The 18755-nt window shown below is 46.2% G+C and overlaps 1 protein-coding gene across 2 annotated transcripts in view; it reads right to left on the bottom strand.

Moving 5' to 3' along the window:
- CNKSR3 (CNKSR family member 3) overlaps positions 1-18755 on the bottom strand; it is a 1181575-nt gene that overhangs the window by 917112 nt on the left and 245708 nt on the right. For both annotated transcript variants that reach the window (XM_069607749.1, XM_069607750.1), the window contains exons 10-12: positions 17992-18116; positions 13210-13418; positions 10725-10814 (exon numbers count right to left, since the gene is read on the bottom strand). In XM_069607749.1, coding sequence (XP_069463850.1) covers positions 10725-10814; positions 13210-13418; positions 17992-18116 — 424 coding nt within the window. The remainder of the gene's footprint in view (positions 1-10724; positions 10815-13209; positions 13419-17991; positions 18117-18755) is intronic.

The following is an 18755-nucleotide window of genomic DNA, read 5'->3' as shown; positions in this document are numbered from 1 at the left end:
GGGATAAAAGGAAAAGATCAGATGAGAAGATACAGCTACATAGACCCCAAAATGCTAGACTCTGCTTTACTGCATTACATTAAACGGGTATAACTAAGGACTGTTATTTTGTAGCAAGGTGATGGGTGCTGCAGTCTCACTCACAGAGTATGACTGCGTAATTGGCTTATTGAGTCAGTGACGTCACAAGCTCAGGGGGATTGTTAAATTAGAAAAAACATTTGCACCTGGCAACATATACCACAATCGGAGTTAACTGCGAACACAAATGTGAATGGTTCAGTCCAAGTGACCACAAGACCTCTCGGCCTAGGGACCTTGCCATCCTTAAATTTAGTGTATGTGCGCCCACACAATGAATGGTTGGTCCAGCGGTGGTGCAGGGTGGCAGAGCTTTCATGGACTAGACTGTGAATAACGTGGATCAGATTTTGACAAGCAATCAAACCATTTTAGCACCCCAGGACACCGCGGGCTGGACTACCAGAAGTGGCTCTTACACCAAGGCCAGCTGTCAGTGAGAAGATGCTATATATCCTGACAATTGCTCTCGCGATTGTAAACCCTTGACTGGCCCATTGGCTGACTCGGCAGATCCTTTAAAAAAATAAAATACACCTTCATGGCCTTACTTGCAAACTCTACAAGGTTAAGCCCCTGAAGTGCACAATCTACCTCCAAAACTATTTTTTTGTTTTGCAACATGCCAGATGTACACAAATCGTCCGTTCTGGTTACAGACAACATGTTACTCTGTGCTATAATAATGAGGCAATATGTCCCAAGGTGGTTGGCCTACCTTTTAGAAAACAGCCGGGCACCCAAGCAACGGTGGCGGGCCATTACCTACAGGGTTGGCCCGTAGCCAAGGGGCATATCACCATTAGCACCTGTGTAGTTTTTTAAAATGTCAAACTATTTCTCTCCATGAACGGGACGCCTAGTGGTGTCCCGTTCACAGAAAGAAAATACTATACCAACAACGCCACCATGGATTAGGAAGGCAGTGTCCGTATGGAGTGCCTCATCCATTTCCATGGCAGCCAAACGTAGCGGTCACAGGAGCTGCAGGAGCTGTGGCGCCGGGTCCCGCTGCAACAGCAATCAGGTAAGTGGGATTGGGGAAGGGTGAGAAAAGCAGGGTCGGTGGGGGAAAGATGGCGGGCGGGGGAACAGGGCATTAGGCAGCTTGGAATGTGGGCTAACACTAGCAGTGCCAGCCTGCATTCGGTTGTATACTAATTGACCTTTTCACAATTGACCTCGGGAGAATTAACCTAATTTAGAAGGTCAATTAGGACATATATGCGGGGGGACACCAGCAGTATTACCGCGTTTATTTTGCTCCAGTCTGCATTCTTGGTCCTGCCCACACCCCCAGCCAATTGGTTACTGGTATTTTGTAGCCAATCCGATGGAGGGTTCGATGGAGGATTGGATGGGACCGGAAACACAGGGACACCAGGGTCTTCCCCGGAGAAGAGGCTAAAAACCCAGGGTCTCCTGTGAAAACCCAGAGGTTAGGCAGGTATGGGTAGGGATATGGTCACGTGGCTAAAAACAAGGGGCGCTGCCCCAAAACAACGCACGACCATGAGACCCTGCAAACATTTCTTTTCAGGCGATCAAGATAGTATAAGATTATCCTTTTTGCATCCAGTCTGCATACTCCTAATAGATCTGTCTGTTGCTCAGTTTGCGAATCAATTGATGTCTGTATAACATACAACTCTTCCTCAGTATATAAAGAATCCAAACAGAGTAAATCACACTCATTCTGCATATGCTGCACTTAGTTGGAATCCTCAACTTAGCCTTCCTCGCATCTAGATAGAATTGTGAATGTTAGCATGTGCACACAGAGGCAACTCCTAAGCTTAGCATGTGCCACATCTAGATAGAATTGTAAATGTCAGCATATGCCGCACGTAGTTGGAATCCTCTACGTAGCCTGCATCGCATCTAGATAGAGATGTTATTTAATGATTGATATACGACTCTCCTGCCAAGCCTAGACCAAGCGTGCTATCATGAATCAATACCCAACCCACTAACAATTTCACTCCTCTGCATACACCTCTCAAACCAAAACACAACCACAAGCCTTAAACAAACCGCACAAACTTCACTACACTGCAACAACAAAACAAACCACACAGACTTGCACAACAGCACACGACGACTACCAACCGAAAAAAACACCCCAAGCCCAGCCAACGGACCCACCGGGCTGAGGCTGCCAACAGCACATCACTGCTATCTTGCACTTTTCCAGCTCATTCCCACTAACTCACCCCCCCTCTCCCTTTTTCAGAGCCGCCAGAGCACCAGGGGACCAAATCCGGTGGTGATAGTGCGCGGTACAAATATGCTTTAACATTAACTGCATTGGCAACTTATTCCAGCGGCAGGAGTTATAGCAGGAAAGGCAGGTTTCCTTTTTTCCACTGCTCACAGTTCTCAATTTTCGGTCTGTCGATGTCGTGGCATCTAGCACTGCACTGGCTTCTAGAGATGGTGACTTCAATGCCAAGTAGTGTGGTATTTTGGTTGTGACGGTTTTGTAGGTGATGCATGCCGTCTTGAACCTGTGTGCTTGAAAGGATCCCCAGCTCAGCTTCTTGAGGGTTAGGGTGATGTGATCAAATATTCCTAGTGCAGGGACAATGTATGATATGATTGGTTATTTATAACACGCTTAATACCCAGAGGTTTCTAAGCGCGGACCCGGGGATCGAACCTGTGTTGCTCATGTCGTCTTGCTTCCAAGGCGAGCACGTTGCCGCTGAGCTACCCTACTGAGACAAGGTGGCATCTGTGACCCTCAAGTAGGACATTGTCACTGGCCAGGTGTAAGATGACATTGCTTGGGAAAGGCTTGACTTGACACAGGAACACAAGCAGGTCCCATGCTGCTTGGGTCTTTTTGCCAATGTGTGTTCTGAATGAGAGGGCACAGTCGATGGGAAAGCGGCGAGATTTTGCACTGGGTGAGTTGAGGCAGTCAGTCAATTCTGGACTTGAGGATGCTTTGAGGGATTTCCTAGGAGAATTAAAAAATGGTCTTGGTCGGGTTGAGCCTCAGGTAGGGACTTATCCAGTATGGAATTGGGCTTTAGGTAAAGAGCATATTGGTGTATGTTGATGTTAGTTTTGATGAACGAAGAGTTCCCCCAGAGGTCCCAATTAAAGGTTGAACATGATTGGGGGGTTGGAGGGGTGGAACCTTGTGCAACTCTGCAGGTTACTGGGTGGCGCAGAGATGTGCAGGACTCTATCTGGAAAAGTTAGTTAGAAGTAGGAGGTGAACCACTAGAGAAACCCATGCAAGTGACGAGGATGCAGAGGGCGGCTTCATGGTCAACGTGGTCAAGGCAGTTACGGGAGGGATGAGCGTCAACGTCCGCTGTATCCAGAATGTTAGCCTTTCTGGAAGCCGCCAAGCTGAGCATACCTAAACGCTAGACTCTCAGCGATTTATCCATCATGCGCAAAAACATATTTACCACGGCTTGAGTTGTAAGGAAGAAAGCGTTTTATTTTTTTAATAGAGGCAACTTTTTTTTCTTATAAGGGGGCTACACCATTGTATTTTCAAATTCAAATCAAATTTGAATTTCTCCAACATTCAAGTTCCATGGGACCTTCAACACAGTGGAGGCAAAACAAAAATTGATTGACGTTGCAGGATTTGGGAAATGAAAAAAAAGATATATCCGAAGTACCCCCAGTTCATCGTCTGCAGTTCACATGTGCACTGATATGAATAAAGGGAAACTATGAATTCTGTTTTCCAAGTAACCCACATAATGTCTTTAGACGTCACGGGTATAATACCACTAAAATAAAAGGTAAAATCCCGGAAATGGGAGGAGCAGATCATATGACTGCCGCCCTGGACGAAATACTGCCACATAACATCTAAATCTAGTCCATTAACATTTGGCAGTGTTAAAGTGGCTACCAGCGTCGGTGTGGTGAAGTATACATAAACCAGGACAATAATGGGGTAAGAGGCAATTTTCTGCTGTAGAGCCAAGTGAAAACAGCTAGTACTGGGGGCTAGTTAACAATGAATCCATCCGTAACAGAGCAGTCTTTTTTTTAAACTGATTTGGTTTAAAAAACGTACACAAACTATTCAATACACCTTTGAAAACACAATAAAACGAGACCATTTTCATATCAATCTAGTGAAAAATAAAAATTAGAATATCTAAATCTATATACATATCATGTATGTAACAATAAATTTATAACCCAATTGTTAAAAGCTCCAGGCCAAATCATACTGTCCTCAGATCATATTTAAAATTTGGAGCATCCAACATTTCATATAACTATTTCAAAAACCTATACAGTGCTAGTATCAAACTTATATTATCCCCAATCATTATTCTGCCCCATAACCTTTCTCTAAAGTAATATTCTGAAGGAGCCATACCTTTCTCTAACGTTAAAAATCGAAGGTTTGGTATAGTTCGATATAATAATAATTTGGCATTTATATAGCGCTACGAACCCTTAGGTATCTGAGCGCTGCTTATTATTACCCACGGTGAGTGGTGCTCATTTATCGAGCTCGGAAGGATGAAGGGCTGAGTTTGGCCCCGCCGGGATTCGAACCTGCGTTAGCAGGCTCTGCACCTACTCCATGTGCCACTTGACCGGCGTGATATGTTATGGACTCTATAAGCTTTGTTGAGGTACACAGTCTACAAGAACTTTTAGACCTAAAAAGTCCCCATCTGGGACATATGCACTCAAAGTAGACACCTGGTTCAATTTTAAATCGCATATAAATCGCCCTCAGAGCAGTCTGTGACATGTTTAGCAGTATGGGCGGTGAAGAGAAATTTAAAAATGTTATTCTTTCTTGAGTGGATAACGAGTCAGGTCTGCGGGTGGTCTAGTCAACTGTAACCATTGTTCTACTCTGCCGTGTTAAGAGGCGATCACTAGTCTCAGTAGAATGAGAAAGAATGCCAGATTTGCTCAAAATGAGTATCGACAATAGATCCACCACTACGCAAGGTAACACGGGCAATGAGCGCTGGTGGTAGAATGTGTGTATGGCTGCCTGCTAAGGTCTGGCTCCATCCAAAGTGCCCTATTCTGGGGGAGAGAACACCATTCTTAGTCCAATGTCAACGATGGACTGAATTAACTGGAGCATCCATTTGCCATGGTTCATGACCTGGCTTGGACCGATTAAGCACAAATCCAAAAAAGTGGACCCCCGATTATACAATATTGCTCATAAATATAGGTCAGACCACAAACTGAATAGTCTCTTGGCACTTCAAATAATAAGTGCTGCTTCCCATTGCAATGGCACTCATTGAATGGTAGTGACTGTTTGTGGGTGGGACGATTCGGTTTGCCGTGTGCAGACTGCTAATCACTCAACACTCTCCCCTTCAGTGATATAAAAGTCTTCCGAATGTTGGCTTTGAAAACAGACCATGTTAGGGGTAGGTTAATTAACAGGCTGCCGAGGAAGAATTTTGGAATACGTTTGGCAAGCACAATGTTGCTGTAGTTGACACTTTTTGGGGTTTTACTTCTTACCAGTTTGCTATAGTAGCTTGTTAAGTTACTTCATGTTAGGTCATGTCATATCATGTTACATGGTTGTTTCATATTGCGACTCTACAACAGCCTGCATGGACAACCCAAGACACTGCCTGCCAGGAGAGTTTTTCGCAATAATGTATTAAGATTACAAATACGGCATTAAAATTCATGTGTGGTAATCGCAGAGCCCAAAACTGCAAACAGTTGCTTTGGCAGTGTCATCTCAACTTTTACTACAACAGCCAAATAATAACGGTCAGGGTTTTTGGTTGCACATCAAAAAATCGGTTTATAGTCATTCCATCGACAGTCTAGCAAAACCCCCTGTACAGTCGAAGGCCAAGAATTGTGTGAAAGGAAAGAATTGGCAAGAGTGAACCCGACGTATGGATGCCGATGGAACAGGGCAAAGCTTGAAGTCCCAATGAACAGTGTGTTGACTAACATGAACCCAGAAGAGGGGTGTCCACAGTGAACTGTGGAAAGACCTTAAGATTTGTGAATGTCACAGGTAAAATTGTCCTGAAAAGCCGTAGTGAACCCGACGTAGAGAGGCTGAAATTTGAGATGGGTCTGAGCCCGGAAGAAGGGGATCCAGGGGTGAAGAGTCCAACATACATGCTGAACGGAACTTTTGTTTATTGATTTGAACACATCAGGTGCTCGTAGGCCAGAGACTTGCCACCCCATGCATGTATTAATTCAGATGCAAGAGCAGGGATCCAGCGCTTTTGAAACAGTGTTCTAGGAAGACACCTGCATCTTGCACCACAAAACTGTTGCCGGAATTCTCCACATAGTTTGATGGCTTGCTAAAAACCCGATCACTCCAATTGCTGACAGTGAGAAGTTTGGCATTACATTGGAACATTCAGTACAGCTTTTCTCTTTTTACTCAGTGCAAGCAGCTGCGTAAGGGCCGATTGCCAAATGGTACGCAGAATTTTTTGTCTATGAATGTTACATTAGAAGCCCCAGCAAAGCGGTCAAACAAACGCAAATCCAGGAGTGTCTCGCAATAAGCTGCTGAAAGTCTACAAAGCAGCAAGCAGCCAAATGATGCAACAATCGCAGTTCGGCCTGTGGCATATGGACAGTGGCATCCAAGCAGCACTGACATTGAACGAGTGAACAATAAGTCTGTGTGCTGGCTGCACTGGAAGGCGGCTGGAACAGACCAAGTGGAAAATATACAGGGAGGAAAAAAGCCAGGCTTCTTTCATACCAACAAAGGGGGGTCTGGGAATCTCTCTACCAGCACGAACACAGCCCAATGACCTGTTCTTGGGTGAATAACCCCTGGGAGAGACTCTACCAAGTAGTCTTTAGCTCACTGTCCTTTTCACAGAGAAGAAATTTCCCCGCATATCAGCCTTTGTCCTGCCCAGGGGCAGTCCAGCGCCGAAATGCTAGGCAATTCTCCTCTGAACAAGAGTACCATCAGTAACCCCATACACGTGTTTCAGCCTTGTTGGGCATCATCAGTGAGGTGAAACTGTTGCCTCTCTAAGAGCAGCGAGCAAGGGGTCCACGTCTGGATTGCTCTGTTAACTTAGGGTGAAACCCAAAGTTAATGTATGCAAACAAAGGGGGGTCTGGGAATCTCTCTACCAGCACGAACACAGCCCAATGACCTGTTCTTGGGTGAATAACCCCTGGGAGAGACTCTACCAAGTCTTTAGCTCACTGTCCTTTTCACAGAGAAGAAATTTCCCCGCATATCAGCCTTTGTCCTGCCTAAGAACAAGTCATTGGGCTGTGTTCGTGCTGGTAGAGAGATTCCCAGACCCCCCTTTGTTTTGAATAAATTAACTTTGGGTTTCACCCTAAGTTAACAGGGCGATCCAGACGTGGACCCCTTGCTCACTGTTCTTAGAGAGGCAACAGTTTCACCTCACTGATGATGCCCAACAAGGCTGAAACACGTGTATGGGGTTACTGATGGTACTCTTGTTCAGAGGAGAATTGCCTAGCATTTCGGCGCTGGACTGCCCCTGGGCAGGACAAAGGCTGATATGAAGGGAAATTTCTTCTCTGTGAAAGGGACAGTGAGCTAAAGACTTGGTAGAGTCTCTCCCAGGGGTTCTTCACCCAAGAACAAGTCATTGGGCTGTGTTCGTGCTGGTAGAGAGATTCCCAGACCCCCCTTTGTTTTGAATAAATTAACTTTGGGTTTCACCCTAAGTTAACAGGGCGATCCAGACGTGGACCCCTTGCTCACTGTTCTTAGAGAGGCAACAGTTTCACCTCACTGATGATGCCCAACAAGGCTGAAACACGTGTATGGGGTTACTGATGGTACTCTTGTTCAGAGGAGAATTGCCTAGCATTTCGGCGCTGGACTGCCCCTGGGCAGGACAAAGGCTGATATGCAGGGAAATTTCTTCTCTGTGAAAGGGACAGTGAGCTAAAGACTTGGTAGAGTCTCTCCCAGGGGTTATTCACCCAAGAACAAGTCATTGGGCTGTGTTCGTGCTGGTAGAGAGATTCCCAGACCCCCCTTTCTTTCATACCAAGTTAAGATTTGCTTCAAAGTTTCCAGCAAAATTATCCGAGACTTTTTTTTTTATACAAACAAAATGTAACCGACTACCCATCCAAAAGCAATTTTCAGTTTAGCCCATTTTTTATATTTTTGTATGTGTTGTTATCATTGAGGCTGTCCTCCATTTTGTAAGATGCCTTCAATCCCTGAAACAGAGGGCCCAATTCGGAGCCTGTGCTAAAAAGTGTGTTGAAATACAACATTCTCTCAAGCAGTTTTCAGCGCCATCATTCTGAAGTGGGTGGAAATGTTGGAGGGGAGATGCCATGCTTCCGAGCAGCAAAAGGAGCTAAAATCGCACGCTGTGGGGGAAAACACGTGCTCCAGTGACATTGCAAACGTTTCTTAAAAGACTGCCACTTTCCTAGTTTAAGAAAGTTCTTTAACTTTTTCATGTCACTGCGCCACATTCTTTCTTCTTCGGAATACAGCAAAGGACAAGTCACTGGGGGAGGGGAGAGGTGGAAGTTGTGGCGTTAAGTCCAGCATGCCTACAGATCTATTATGTTTAATCCTAAAACTACCCTGTTTGTGTCCACAATTGAAAGTGTTAGAGCAAGGGAGATACGATTTTCCCACTATCGGATGCCTTGGTGAAGAAGTGAGGCCAGGGAGATTAGGCTGCTACTAGATAGTCCTCCTGGGGGTGTTACTCACCGGGAGGACCATCTCGGGAGAACACGGTGTAACATCCCTCACCCAACAACTTACACACCTCACTACTATGTAGACCCCAGTGCCTTATCCAACACTTTGATATACATCTGTAAACCTGAAAAGTTAGCACCTGCTAACTGACGAAACTAAAAGTACTGAGACAAGGTGGCTCAAGAGAGGCATAAGGTTTACCATAGAACCACGAACATTGACTGACGTTATGCGAGGGCGGGACAAGCCCTATAACAAAGAAACTGAAGGAGGACTCAGTGGGCCTCATTACGACCCTGCCGGTACAGAAATAACGGTGGCGGTAAAAATGCTGCCACCGTTCTTTCCGGACCGGCTAATTCAGAGTCCTGCAGGCGGTCGGTGTCACTCCCGCCAGGTCAGAACTGGCGGGAGTAACGCCACCTGCCTGCAGGCACAAATGGACACACTGGCTCCGTCATAGACGGAACCAGTGTTTCCATTGTACCCATCCCCATGGAGTCCTATGGGACTCCATGGGAATGGGGACTTACAGAATTCCACCTCCGGAATTCCTGGGTCACCGGGGTTGTAATGCGCCGGTGATTCCGGAAACCACGGAGGCGGAATGGCAATACGAGTCCGGCGGTAGCCTGACGGTTTTTCCGCCACAGTTACCGCCGGACTCGTAATGAGGCCCAGTGTCTACTGCTGAAGTCAGGAGTGCACGTCAGCTAACCGAGCGGTTAAAACCAGGTCCAAGGAAGCAGGAAGGCGAAGCATTGCCGGTGCCCAATCAGCAGGAGACCAACTCCTACTGGGTCAGAGCAGAAGAGAACCGGAGAGACTGGTGAGAAGAACCATGAACCCTGGAAGAACCGGTTGGTGAGAAGAACCATGAACCCTGGAAGAACCGGTGACATGTCGCGTTAAGGAAACCAGTAACGGAAAATGCAGGAGCCCCAACGGTGTGGAGCAGAGCCAAACATAGCCACATGGATACAATCCCTCATCACTAGTGGGAACAGTGATACTACTGGCCACCACAAAGGGCCTGGGGCCCGCACACAAGCCTAGATCGAATTAGAGTGAGTCTCGCTCACGCTGCGAGTCAAGCAGAGCCACTGACCACCAGGGAAGGGTCAAGCACCCGATAACGCAATTCATCTTCTTTGTGGCTGCACCTGGAAGAGAAGCAGCCCAGGTCTGCCAAATTGTGGTAATAAAAAGATATGGGTCTGAGACCCACAACAGAAGACCATTATAAACTATCTTCCACGTAGCAGTACAAGGCAGGGTAGGGTAGGGAACCAGGTCTGCCAGAATAAACCAGTAGAGGCGTGTACTATGAAACTGGGTGTACAAGAAGTCAGGTGAGGGGAGGGGAGTCATTCCCCCTGGTGTTGTGAGTTGTGAAACTAAGTCTACAAAGGGGCCAGGGAGAGGGAGGCATTTACGCTTGTGTTGCGAGTTAATGCCTGAGGAAGACCACGAGACGCGAGTCATTCTCCTGGTAATTGAGCCCACAAGAAGGATCAAACCAGTGACTCAGGGGATGGTAGTCATTCCCCCGGGAACCAAAATAGTGAACTTTCAAACCTTCTGTTTGTGAAGTACAATAACATGGGGAAGGCAGTCATTCCCCCCGGTAAGGAACTTGCAACCAAAGCTGTGCCACCCAGTCAAGGAGGAAGGAGGTATTCTCCTGGACAAATAAACTTGTTACAACTGATTAGTTTAGTTATAAGTGTAATGAACACAGATCAGAACATTTTGACACAGGATGGTGACAGACCCATCAGCAGTTTAGATGGGGCAGGGAAAGATAGGTTTTCTCTTTATTTTCATTTCAAATAGAAGTCTATACCTATCACTATGTAACTTGCGTGTCAGTTTCCTCCTTCTGCACTCTTCCACCACACACAGTTGTGGGATACAAATCTGCCCCATTAGCAAGATGGTTTGCTCCGCTTACCTTTTCTGCCTGGAGTTCTGGGCCTGGAAAAAGGCTCTGCCGACACCAGCCAGCTTGCTTCTGCCGGCATCGATAAGGGTCGAGGTCTACCTGCAGGCATGAAGGGGAGGGAAATAGCAAGAAGACAGCATTCAGCTAAATGTTGTTACCATAACACAAGACACAAAACCTGTACCGCTCATCCTACTCTCCACTATGCAACTGGCAGATACCATAGGTATATATTAGGTCACCGGCCACTTCGGTTTAGGATTGTGTTTGGAGCTCTCTGTGCCAGATCATAGGTCACTTGAAAGATTAAAAAGTGGGGGTGAGGGCAGCACAAGGCACACCTGCAAGTTAATTTACTTGTTCACGAAATGGTTTAGTATCCGAATGCATGGATGTATTACAGCAATACGGAGAGAATGTCTGAAGGTAGGTATATTGCTCGCTGTGAACAGCAACATCTTCTGAATAGGACAAACTGCTATAAACAGCCAAAGATTTGTTTTAGCGATCAGGCCTCATGCAGCCATCTACTGACTCCACTTCCACCGAATGCACCAATTAAAATGCAGCTACCAAGCTTTTGCAATTAAAAACCACAGTTGACGACTGGGACTACTCAGCAGCGGCTTACTTTAGTGAATTCTCTTTATGTTGGGTTATTTTATTGCAGTGTTTTGTGCAGCGCTCTTTTAGGCTTAATCACTACATCTGCGCTTTATGAAAACCACTTAGTAAAATAAAACACAAGGCTGCTACTTATTAAACTAATGCACGATGCATGACAACTATGTGGGAGGCAACTGAATTTGAGATCAAGTAACCCTTCAAGCAAACACGTTGTGCAGTAGGATTTGACCAAATTTGGCATCTGTTCTTTAAATGCCACCTTACAAGCAATATTAAAACAAGGTACCCAGTGCTGCCTTTGGCTACAAACAAAGGGCCATCCTGGCCAAGCTGCAGGGTCTGGCCCACGTACAATCTCAAAGCCCTCCTGCTGCCTGCAGGGTCACTGCTACACGGCTTATGCTAGAAGGAAAAATAATAAATATCCTGGCATAGCTGGTCATTTGAAGAAAACTTTAAAAAGTGGTTACTTCTCACACGCACTTGGCGTGTATGAAGGAAGGTAGACCACGCTTGTAGAACACTGACCCATCTTGAAGAAGTGAGTCAATAGGGAGTCAGATGTTTGCCATCACAAGCTCCCTGGCACAAACTAGGATTTGGAAAGAGCTGGGGAAACTAACTCCTGCCGAGGAGGACCGTGCCTCATAGGGGCTAATGATCTTCCTTAGCAGGACCTCCGATGGACAAACATCCCACTCCAGAGTGTTAAAATAGATATCCATTATCTAGCCGGGTGGACAGATTTTAGTAGGCCACCCAAGTTATAGTGAATAGGCGAACTCTGAGAGGTTAGCCAAAACCCAATCAAGGTAGCAATGGAGAGCAGTCAAGGCTATTCTCAGGAGAGTGAGTGGGCCAGGGGTCCACAATGAGTCCACACAGCAAAGCACTCAATAATTCAATTTAGACTGGCAAGTACAAAAATACTAAATTTATAGTAGGCCTAAAGCGCACACTAAAAAATGAAACAAGCAGGTGATAATATCACACAACACTTAATGATAAACATATACAGCCACCATCGCTTTGAATATGCATTCAATGACTTAAATTACTAAACTAAGGCAAGTGATGGAGTGAGCTGGAACCAAGTCACAGGAAATATGCCCTAGCTTCAGAAGTCCAGTCCCTATGAAGAGTGGGTCCTTGTGCCCAAATGTCACAATGCTTCTCCCCAGAATGCATCTTATGCAGGTAAAGCACTTGATTGGTGAAATGTTCAAATGAAGAGATGCACAAAAAGTTACTGGTAAGTAAAGATGTGTTCTTATCTTTCAGATAAAGCTGCTCAAGTGCAACAACAAAAAAGCAGCGGAATGGAAGGATGCAAAGGGACTATGCTATCCTATGGAGGACAGGGGGAGACCAATGCTTTGCTTTTCTACTGATAATCTCAAGGATCAGTTTTCCCATAATAAATCGAGCAAAGGCCAGCGGGGTGAAGCTGAAGGCTTCACTTCCCTGTAAAGAGTCAGGACATGTTAAAAGCAAAACGTTTAGAGTCCCTAGAACTATGGAGGGAATGATGCCAAAAGAGAAATCTTTCCTTACACAGAGTACTTACCTTCTCCTTCAGAAGATGGGCACCCAGAACCAATATCAAAATAATGCCTTACACTGCATGAAAATCTCAAATACTTATGAAAAGGACAAAGAAGAGGTATTACAGGCGCTCCAAAACCATTGTGAAGAAGGGAGCGCAGGACTCCAAACGAGACGCATGATGCCACCACGCCAGGCAACGCAGGATCTGAGTTACTAACCTTCTACTTGTAGAACCTAGACAAAATTAACAGTTTGACAAGGGGCTGGGGACTGGGAGGAGCAGAAAGAAAACCAGAGTGAAACTCCCGCTTGAACTCACTGTAAGATGGCGTTTTATCCCTCATCTTGGTAGGCAGTACGTTGGCTTCAACAGGATACACCAGCAACTGATCGGAATCGGCAATGGTGAACCGACGCCTGCGGCTTTCGTGATCCAAGTATGAATTGGGCGACTCAGCCCCCTTTGTTCCAGGAGAAGGCTGTCGGTGCTTGCTGACTCCACCGTACCCAAGGCTACCCTTCTCATCCCTAAAACGACAACACAATAAGCATTGCTGCATGCCTCGGACAAAATAACCCATTCCTTCACATTACAAACAAACCCACAATCTGACGGGAGCCCCAAAGCCGGTCCATTTCTCTGCTTATACGCAACACTGGCCATATACACTAAGCAACATTTACTGCCTTGCTTTGTCAGTAGAATGCATCCCTGTTGCTTCTCTGAGGTCTTCTTTTAAAGTGCATTTGCAGTGCCAGTCTCAAATATTCCTGTGGGGGGGGGGTGTTCCATGCACTCAGAAAATATTCATCAAGTAATATCATATACATACCATTGTTGCGGCACTAAAAATTGTTGGCCAGTGTTTGGCCTCCACTAGGAACTTTAGTTGCTGGATCATATTCCCAATATATCTCCTTTCGGACAATCTGCACATGGCCATCTACGCAGGTCAAACCACAAGACCAGTGCTTTAAACCATGCGTTCCCTTTGAGCGGCCCACCAGTGGACTGTCAATCATGCACATGTTCTCCCAGCTGGCAAAGCTTGAGACCTGCGGCGGCCATGTACACTTTGACCTTCTAGTTGTACCACTCCATGTCCATCTCCAGCATGCCCACAAGGTATTCTCACAATGCTCAGACTTGCGCTATCAAAGGTACATCGCAGTCCTCCAAATCCTCAGCTACCCTCGTCTATTGTTCCTCCACATTTTCCTATCGTAAATTAACTTCACTGAAGACAGGTAGCCCCACCTTTCCGGAACATGCTCCAGCTTTCTAACTCCTTCCTCACCTGTCCTCGTTGGCGAGCCCAGGAAACGCATGGAATATCTTGGAACCATGTTCAAGGAGATCTACATGAACTTTGAGTTAAATCTGCGACATCACATATAAATGCACAAAAAAGTAAATGTCTCTTGTCCTTTGGTATTCTGTTCTCTGCTAGACATACCAAGCCCTGCCTGTCCTCCCTCCTTTTCCCCCCCTCTCCACCGACTATTCCCTACAGTCCCCAAACCTGTTTCTCCGCTCTCTAGTAGCTTGACCTTTCTACCTTTTTCACCGCTTCACTCCCACTCACTTTCCTGTGCCCTTTACCTTTCTCTCTGCGAGAGTCGTGCCGTCAGGTGCTTGTGGGCCAAAAAGGCCCGCCACTGCCGACATTAGCAAGCAAAGGTGAGCCAGGCATCCACAGCGGTGGGGACTGGCCTGCTATTCTGAGGCATACCTTGCCATCACATGTGTCCTGCAGGCATGCTGACATTACACGGAGGTGGCAGTCCCAATACAGGAGGTGGGTGAGGGAGAAGTAGATGGGTTCTGACCTGGCAAACTTTGTAAGGGAACCAAAAAGGTCTACAACTGCAATTGTTATTTTCTATTTTGCGTCAATTAGTGTTTGTGCCACGCCAAGATTAAACATCCCTTTGGTGCTTACAAAAGTAGCAGATAAATGCGTTATTCTGAGCATGACTTTTCAATAAAAAAAAGCATATCTTGTAAGACAAAATGGTGTATACTCTTCACAAAAGAAGCTTTAAAGTAACACGTTTTAATTGTATTAATATTGTAAACTGGCTCTTAAAAAAATGTAAAATGACTACTTTTAATGATCACTCCTAGAGTACAGTGAATTCATAATAAGAATATTAGATTTGTCTCACTGAGCTAAACCCAACTATTTTCTGATAAGTTATCATTCCAAAATAGACAGTCTGCTACACTCTTGAAACATAGCCCTGTGATGAAGGAGACCTGACCTATAGCATTAGTGAGGGTTCCTGGCGCTTTCGGAGAGAATTTAGGGAACATGTGAAGGACCACAGAGCATTGTATTAGACACACGGGTCTGTGATTAAAGGGCTACTAAGTACATAATGCACACAGGGCTGGGTGTTACTTTAATAGTTCACAAAACGCAACCAAACATTAAAGTGTTTGTAACAACAAATCATGAATACTACTTTGGACAACCTCGGGATGAGATGCAAGGGTAGAAAGGCTGCAGCTCTAGAGAGCCACGTACAACTTAGAAACAGGGGAGGCGCAGAGGCAAAGGTTGCACATATGGCCGCTGCACAGAGGCAAAGGTTGCACACATGGCCGCTGCACAGAGGCAAAGGTTGCACATATGGAGGCAAAGGTTGCACATATGGCCGTTGCACAGAGGCAAAGGTTGCACATATGGCTGCTGCACAGAGGCAAAGGTTGCACATACGGCCGCTGCACAGAGGCAAAAGTTGCACACATGGCCGCTGCACAGAAGCAAAGGTTGCACATATGGCCGCTGCACAGAGGCAAAGGTTGCACATATGGAGGCAAAGGTTGCACATATGGCCGTTGCACAGAGGCAAAGGTTGCACATATGGCCGCTGCACAGAGGCAAAGGTTGCACATACGGCCGCTGCACAGAGGCAAAAGTTGCACACATGGCCGCTGCACAGAAGCAAAGGTTGCACATATGGCCGCTGCACAGAGGCAAAGGTTGCACATATGGAGGCAAAGGTTGCACATATGGCCGTTGCACAGAGGCAAAGGTTGCACATATGGCCGCTGCAGAGGCAAAGGTTGCACATACGGCCGCTGCACAGAGGCAAAGGTTGCACATACGGCCGCTGCACAGAGGCAAAAGTTGCACATACGGCCGCTGCACAGAGGCAAAGGTTGCACACATGGCCGCTGCACAGAGGCAAAGGTTGCACATATGGCCGCTGCACAGAGGCAAAAGTTGCACACATGGCCGCTGCACAGAGGCAAAGGTTGCACATATGGCCGCTGCACAGAGGCAAAGGTTGCACAGAGGCAAAGGTTGCGCACAGAGGCAAAGGTTGCACACATGGCCGCTGCACAGAGGCAAAGGTTGCACATACGGCCGCTGCACAGAGGCAAAGGTTGCACACATGGCCGCTGCACAGAGGCAAAGGTTGCACACATGGCCGCTGCACAGAGGCAAAGGTTGCACATAAGGAGGCAAAGGTTGCACATATGGCCGTTGCACAGAGGCAAAGGTTGCACATATGGCCGCTGCACAGAGGCAAAGGTTGCACATACGGAGGCAAAGATTGCACATATGGCCGTTGCACAGAGGCAAAGGTTGCACATATGGCCGCTGCACAGAGGCAAAAGTTGCACACATGGCCGCTGCACAGAGGCAAAAGTTGCACATATGGCCGCTGCACAGAGGCAAAGGTTGCACATATATGGCCGCTGCACAGACATCCTTGGAGAATTATATACACACACTAGATACTGAAGGAAACAAAAATCAGGACCATTTCGGGTTGTCATAGGGTTTTTTCTAGGATAGTGTCTCATTTCAACTTCAAAAAGAATTAAAAAATATATGTACAAATAATAAGCTCCTATTAAAGTGAAACACTTGTGTAAACGCTACCGATTCCTGGTTAAGTCAATCATCTTCAAAAGGCAAAGAAACAAGGGGCACAAAAGAGCACGGAGATTCGTGTGTTACTGGATGGAACGCATTGAGCCCCTAAAGTTAGATGCATTAAGAGCTGGATTCATTTTTCTGCACTCTATAGCTTTATTATATTTCACTTTAATTGTGTTTTTTCTAAAACACAAAATACAACGTAAAAAGGCCAATTAGAATAGACAAAAGTTAACAAGTGACAATGCATAAAAAAAACTTTAAAAAAATAAATTAAAAATAACACATGGTGAACAGCTAAACAAGCTGCTGTAAAGCTACGTCCGAAGTAAACGGAATAGATGGAAACTGCCCAAATGCCCGCCAGCCTACAGGCTACCACTGCAGAATGCCACCCTTACCCACGCAATAGCCACCGTTCTAGTTTAAGTGTCGAGCCACCGGGCTAATAAACCTGAAATCCATTCAACCCGGAGAGGGCAAAACATATTCCCAAAGCATGTGAAACTTATTTTAGATTTGCCAAGAGAAATCATCGGCAAATGGCATTACAATCTAGAGATTGCATGGGTAGGGTTTTATGCGTGGACCTTACCATACTTTCCATTCCATCGGCCATCTCAAGCCTCTCGCCATCAACTAAGAGTCGAGGCCACTGAACAGTCAGTATGAACCAATGCCCAACACACGAGGGGTTATGCTGCCAAGAGTGCTCTCTGGAGAATTAGTTACCTAAGCATCTTTGGAGCTTAGCAACAACATCTGTTATTGTGTGTGGACTAACTAAACCCCTGAAAAGCGGTGAGAACGGCAGCATCGTTAGACTAATCACAATAAGCATAGCCCATGGCTCAGACAGGCTGAACTAAAAAAAAGGATGTATACAATGGTGCAAGGGCCCCCCGCCCCACCCCTTCACAAACCCTTCACAAACACCTAGACAGTCCCCGCCAACCAACAGCAAGTTAGAGACAATGTATAACAAAAAAAAGGGGTGGGTTCTTGCCAAAAACGGTATTCTCTGTAAAATAAAGACATAAGCTACTTTAGGCCTAAATAACAAGAACTGTTATGGTTTGCGTTCTTTTCCCCCCATCTCCAATTTCCTCCACCTAATCTACAGTAAGCAGTATCCATGAGCCAAGCTCAGGCAAGCGGCGGCAGAACGCGGGGTTCAGGCAATGCCGCTTAGCGGATTTACATACCGGGGGGAATACGGCACAGCAGGTGGCGGGGGAATGTACAGGTCCAGAATGGCCGGCTTCTCTTTCTTTAAGGAGGAGTCCAGGGTACTTTCGGGCGACTGAGTCGTGGTTGATGAAGGGCTCGTCTGAAAGAAAAACACCAGGAGGCAAAAATCATCAACATGAACTCATGGATAGATAAAAAGCTGAAGGGTTCTGCTGGGGGAAGGTGAACCATCCATCAGTCCCAAGAACTTTAATATCCCTCGATCCATTCCCAATTACGCGCAAGATGGCGTAGCTCTGTAAACAAGAACATCACTGTGATGGGGACCACTGATGGTGACAACTGTGATGGGGACATTCACGAGACTATTTACTTTTTAGATAAGAAATAAAAAATGTGGCCTACTGCTGGGAGTAGAGGTGGGGGAAGCTAGAGCCGGCTTGAGGCCGGTTGGAGCCACATGCATGGCTCTAGCTCGCGGCGAGCGCCTTTTTGAAAGTAGAGCCCATCCTCTGCTACATTCCAATTAAAGTGACGCGGTCCCCCAGAGACATCTGACAGAACTGCATGCACAGAGACCTTTTTGTATCTCTTGGCCAGGAGTTGCATGCTTGTGAAACAAAGATGCAATGGTAGCATGTGCGATCTGAAACCTGCAAAAAACTGTGGAACCAAAACACCTAGCTTCCACACTAGACCAATGCCAGCAATCCTTGAAAAATCACTACTTTAACGGGGCATCATTCCTGTGGCAGCCACGACTGGGATCACTGGACGG

The sequence above is a fragment of the Ambystoma mexicanum genome, chromosome 4q, assembly GCF_040938575.1.
Source record: "Ambystoma mexicanum isolate Mex_15411 chromosome 4q, UKY_AmexF1_1, whole genome shotgun sequence".
Taxonomy (NCBI): domain Eukaryota; kingdom Metazoa; phylum Chordata; class Amphibia; order Caudata; family Ambystomatidae; genus Ambystoma; species Ambystoma mexicanum.
Note: the sequence above shows the minus strand (reverse complement) of the source record. Positions and strands in the feature narration are given on the sequence as shown.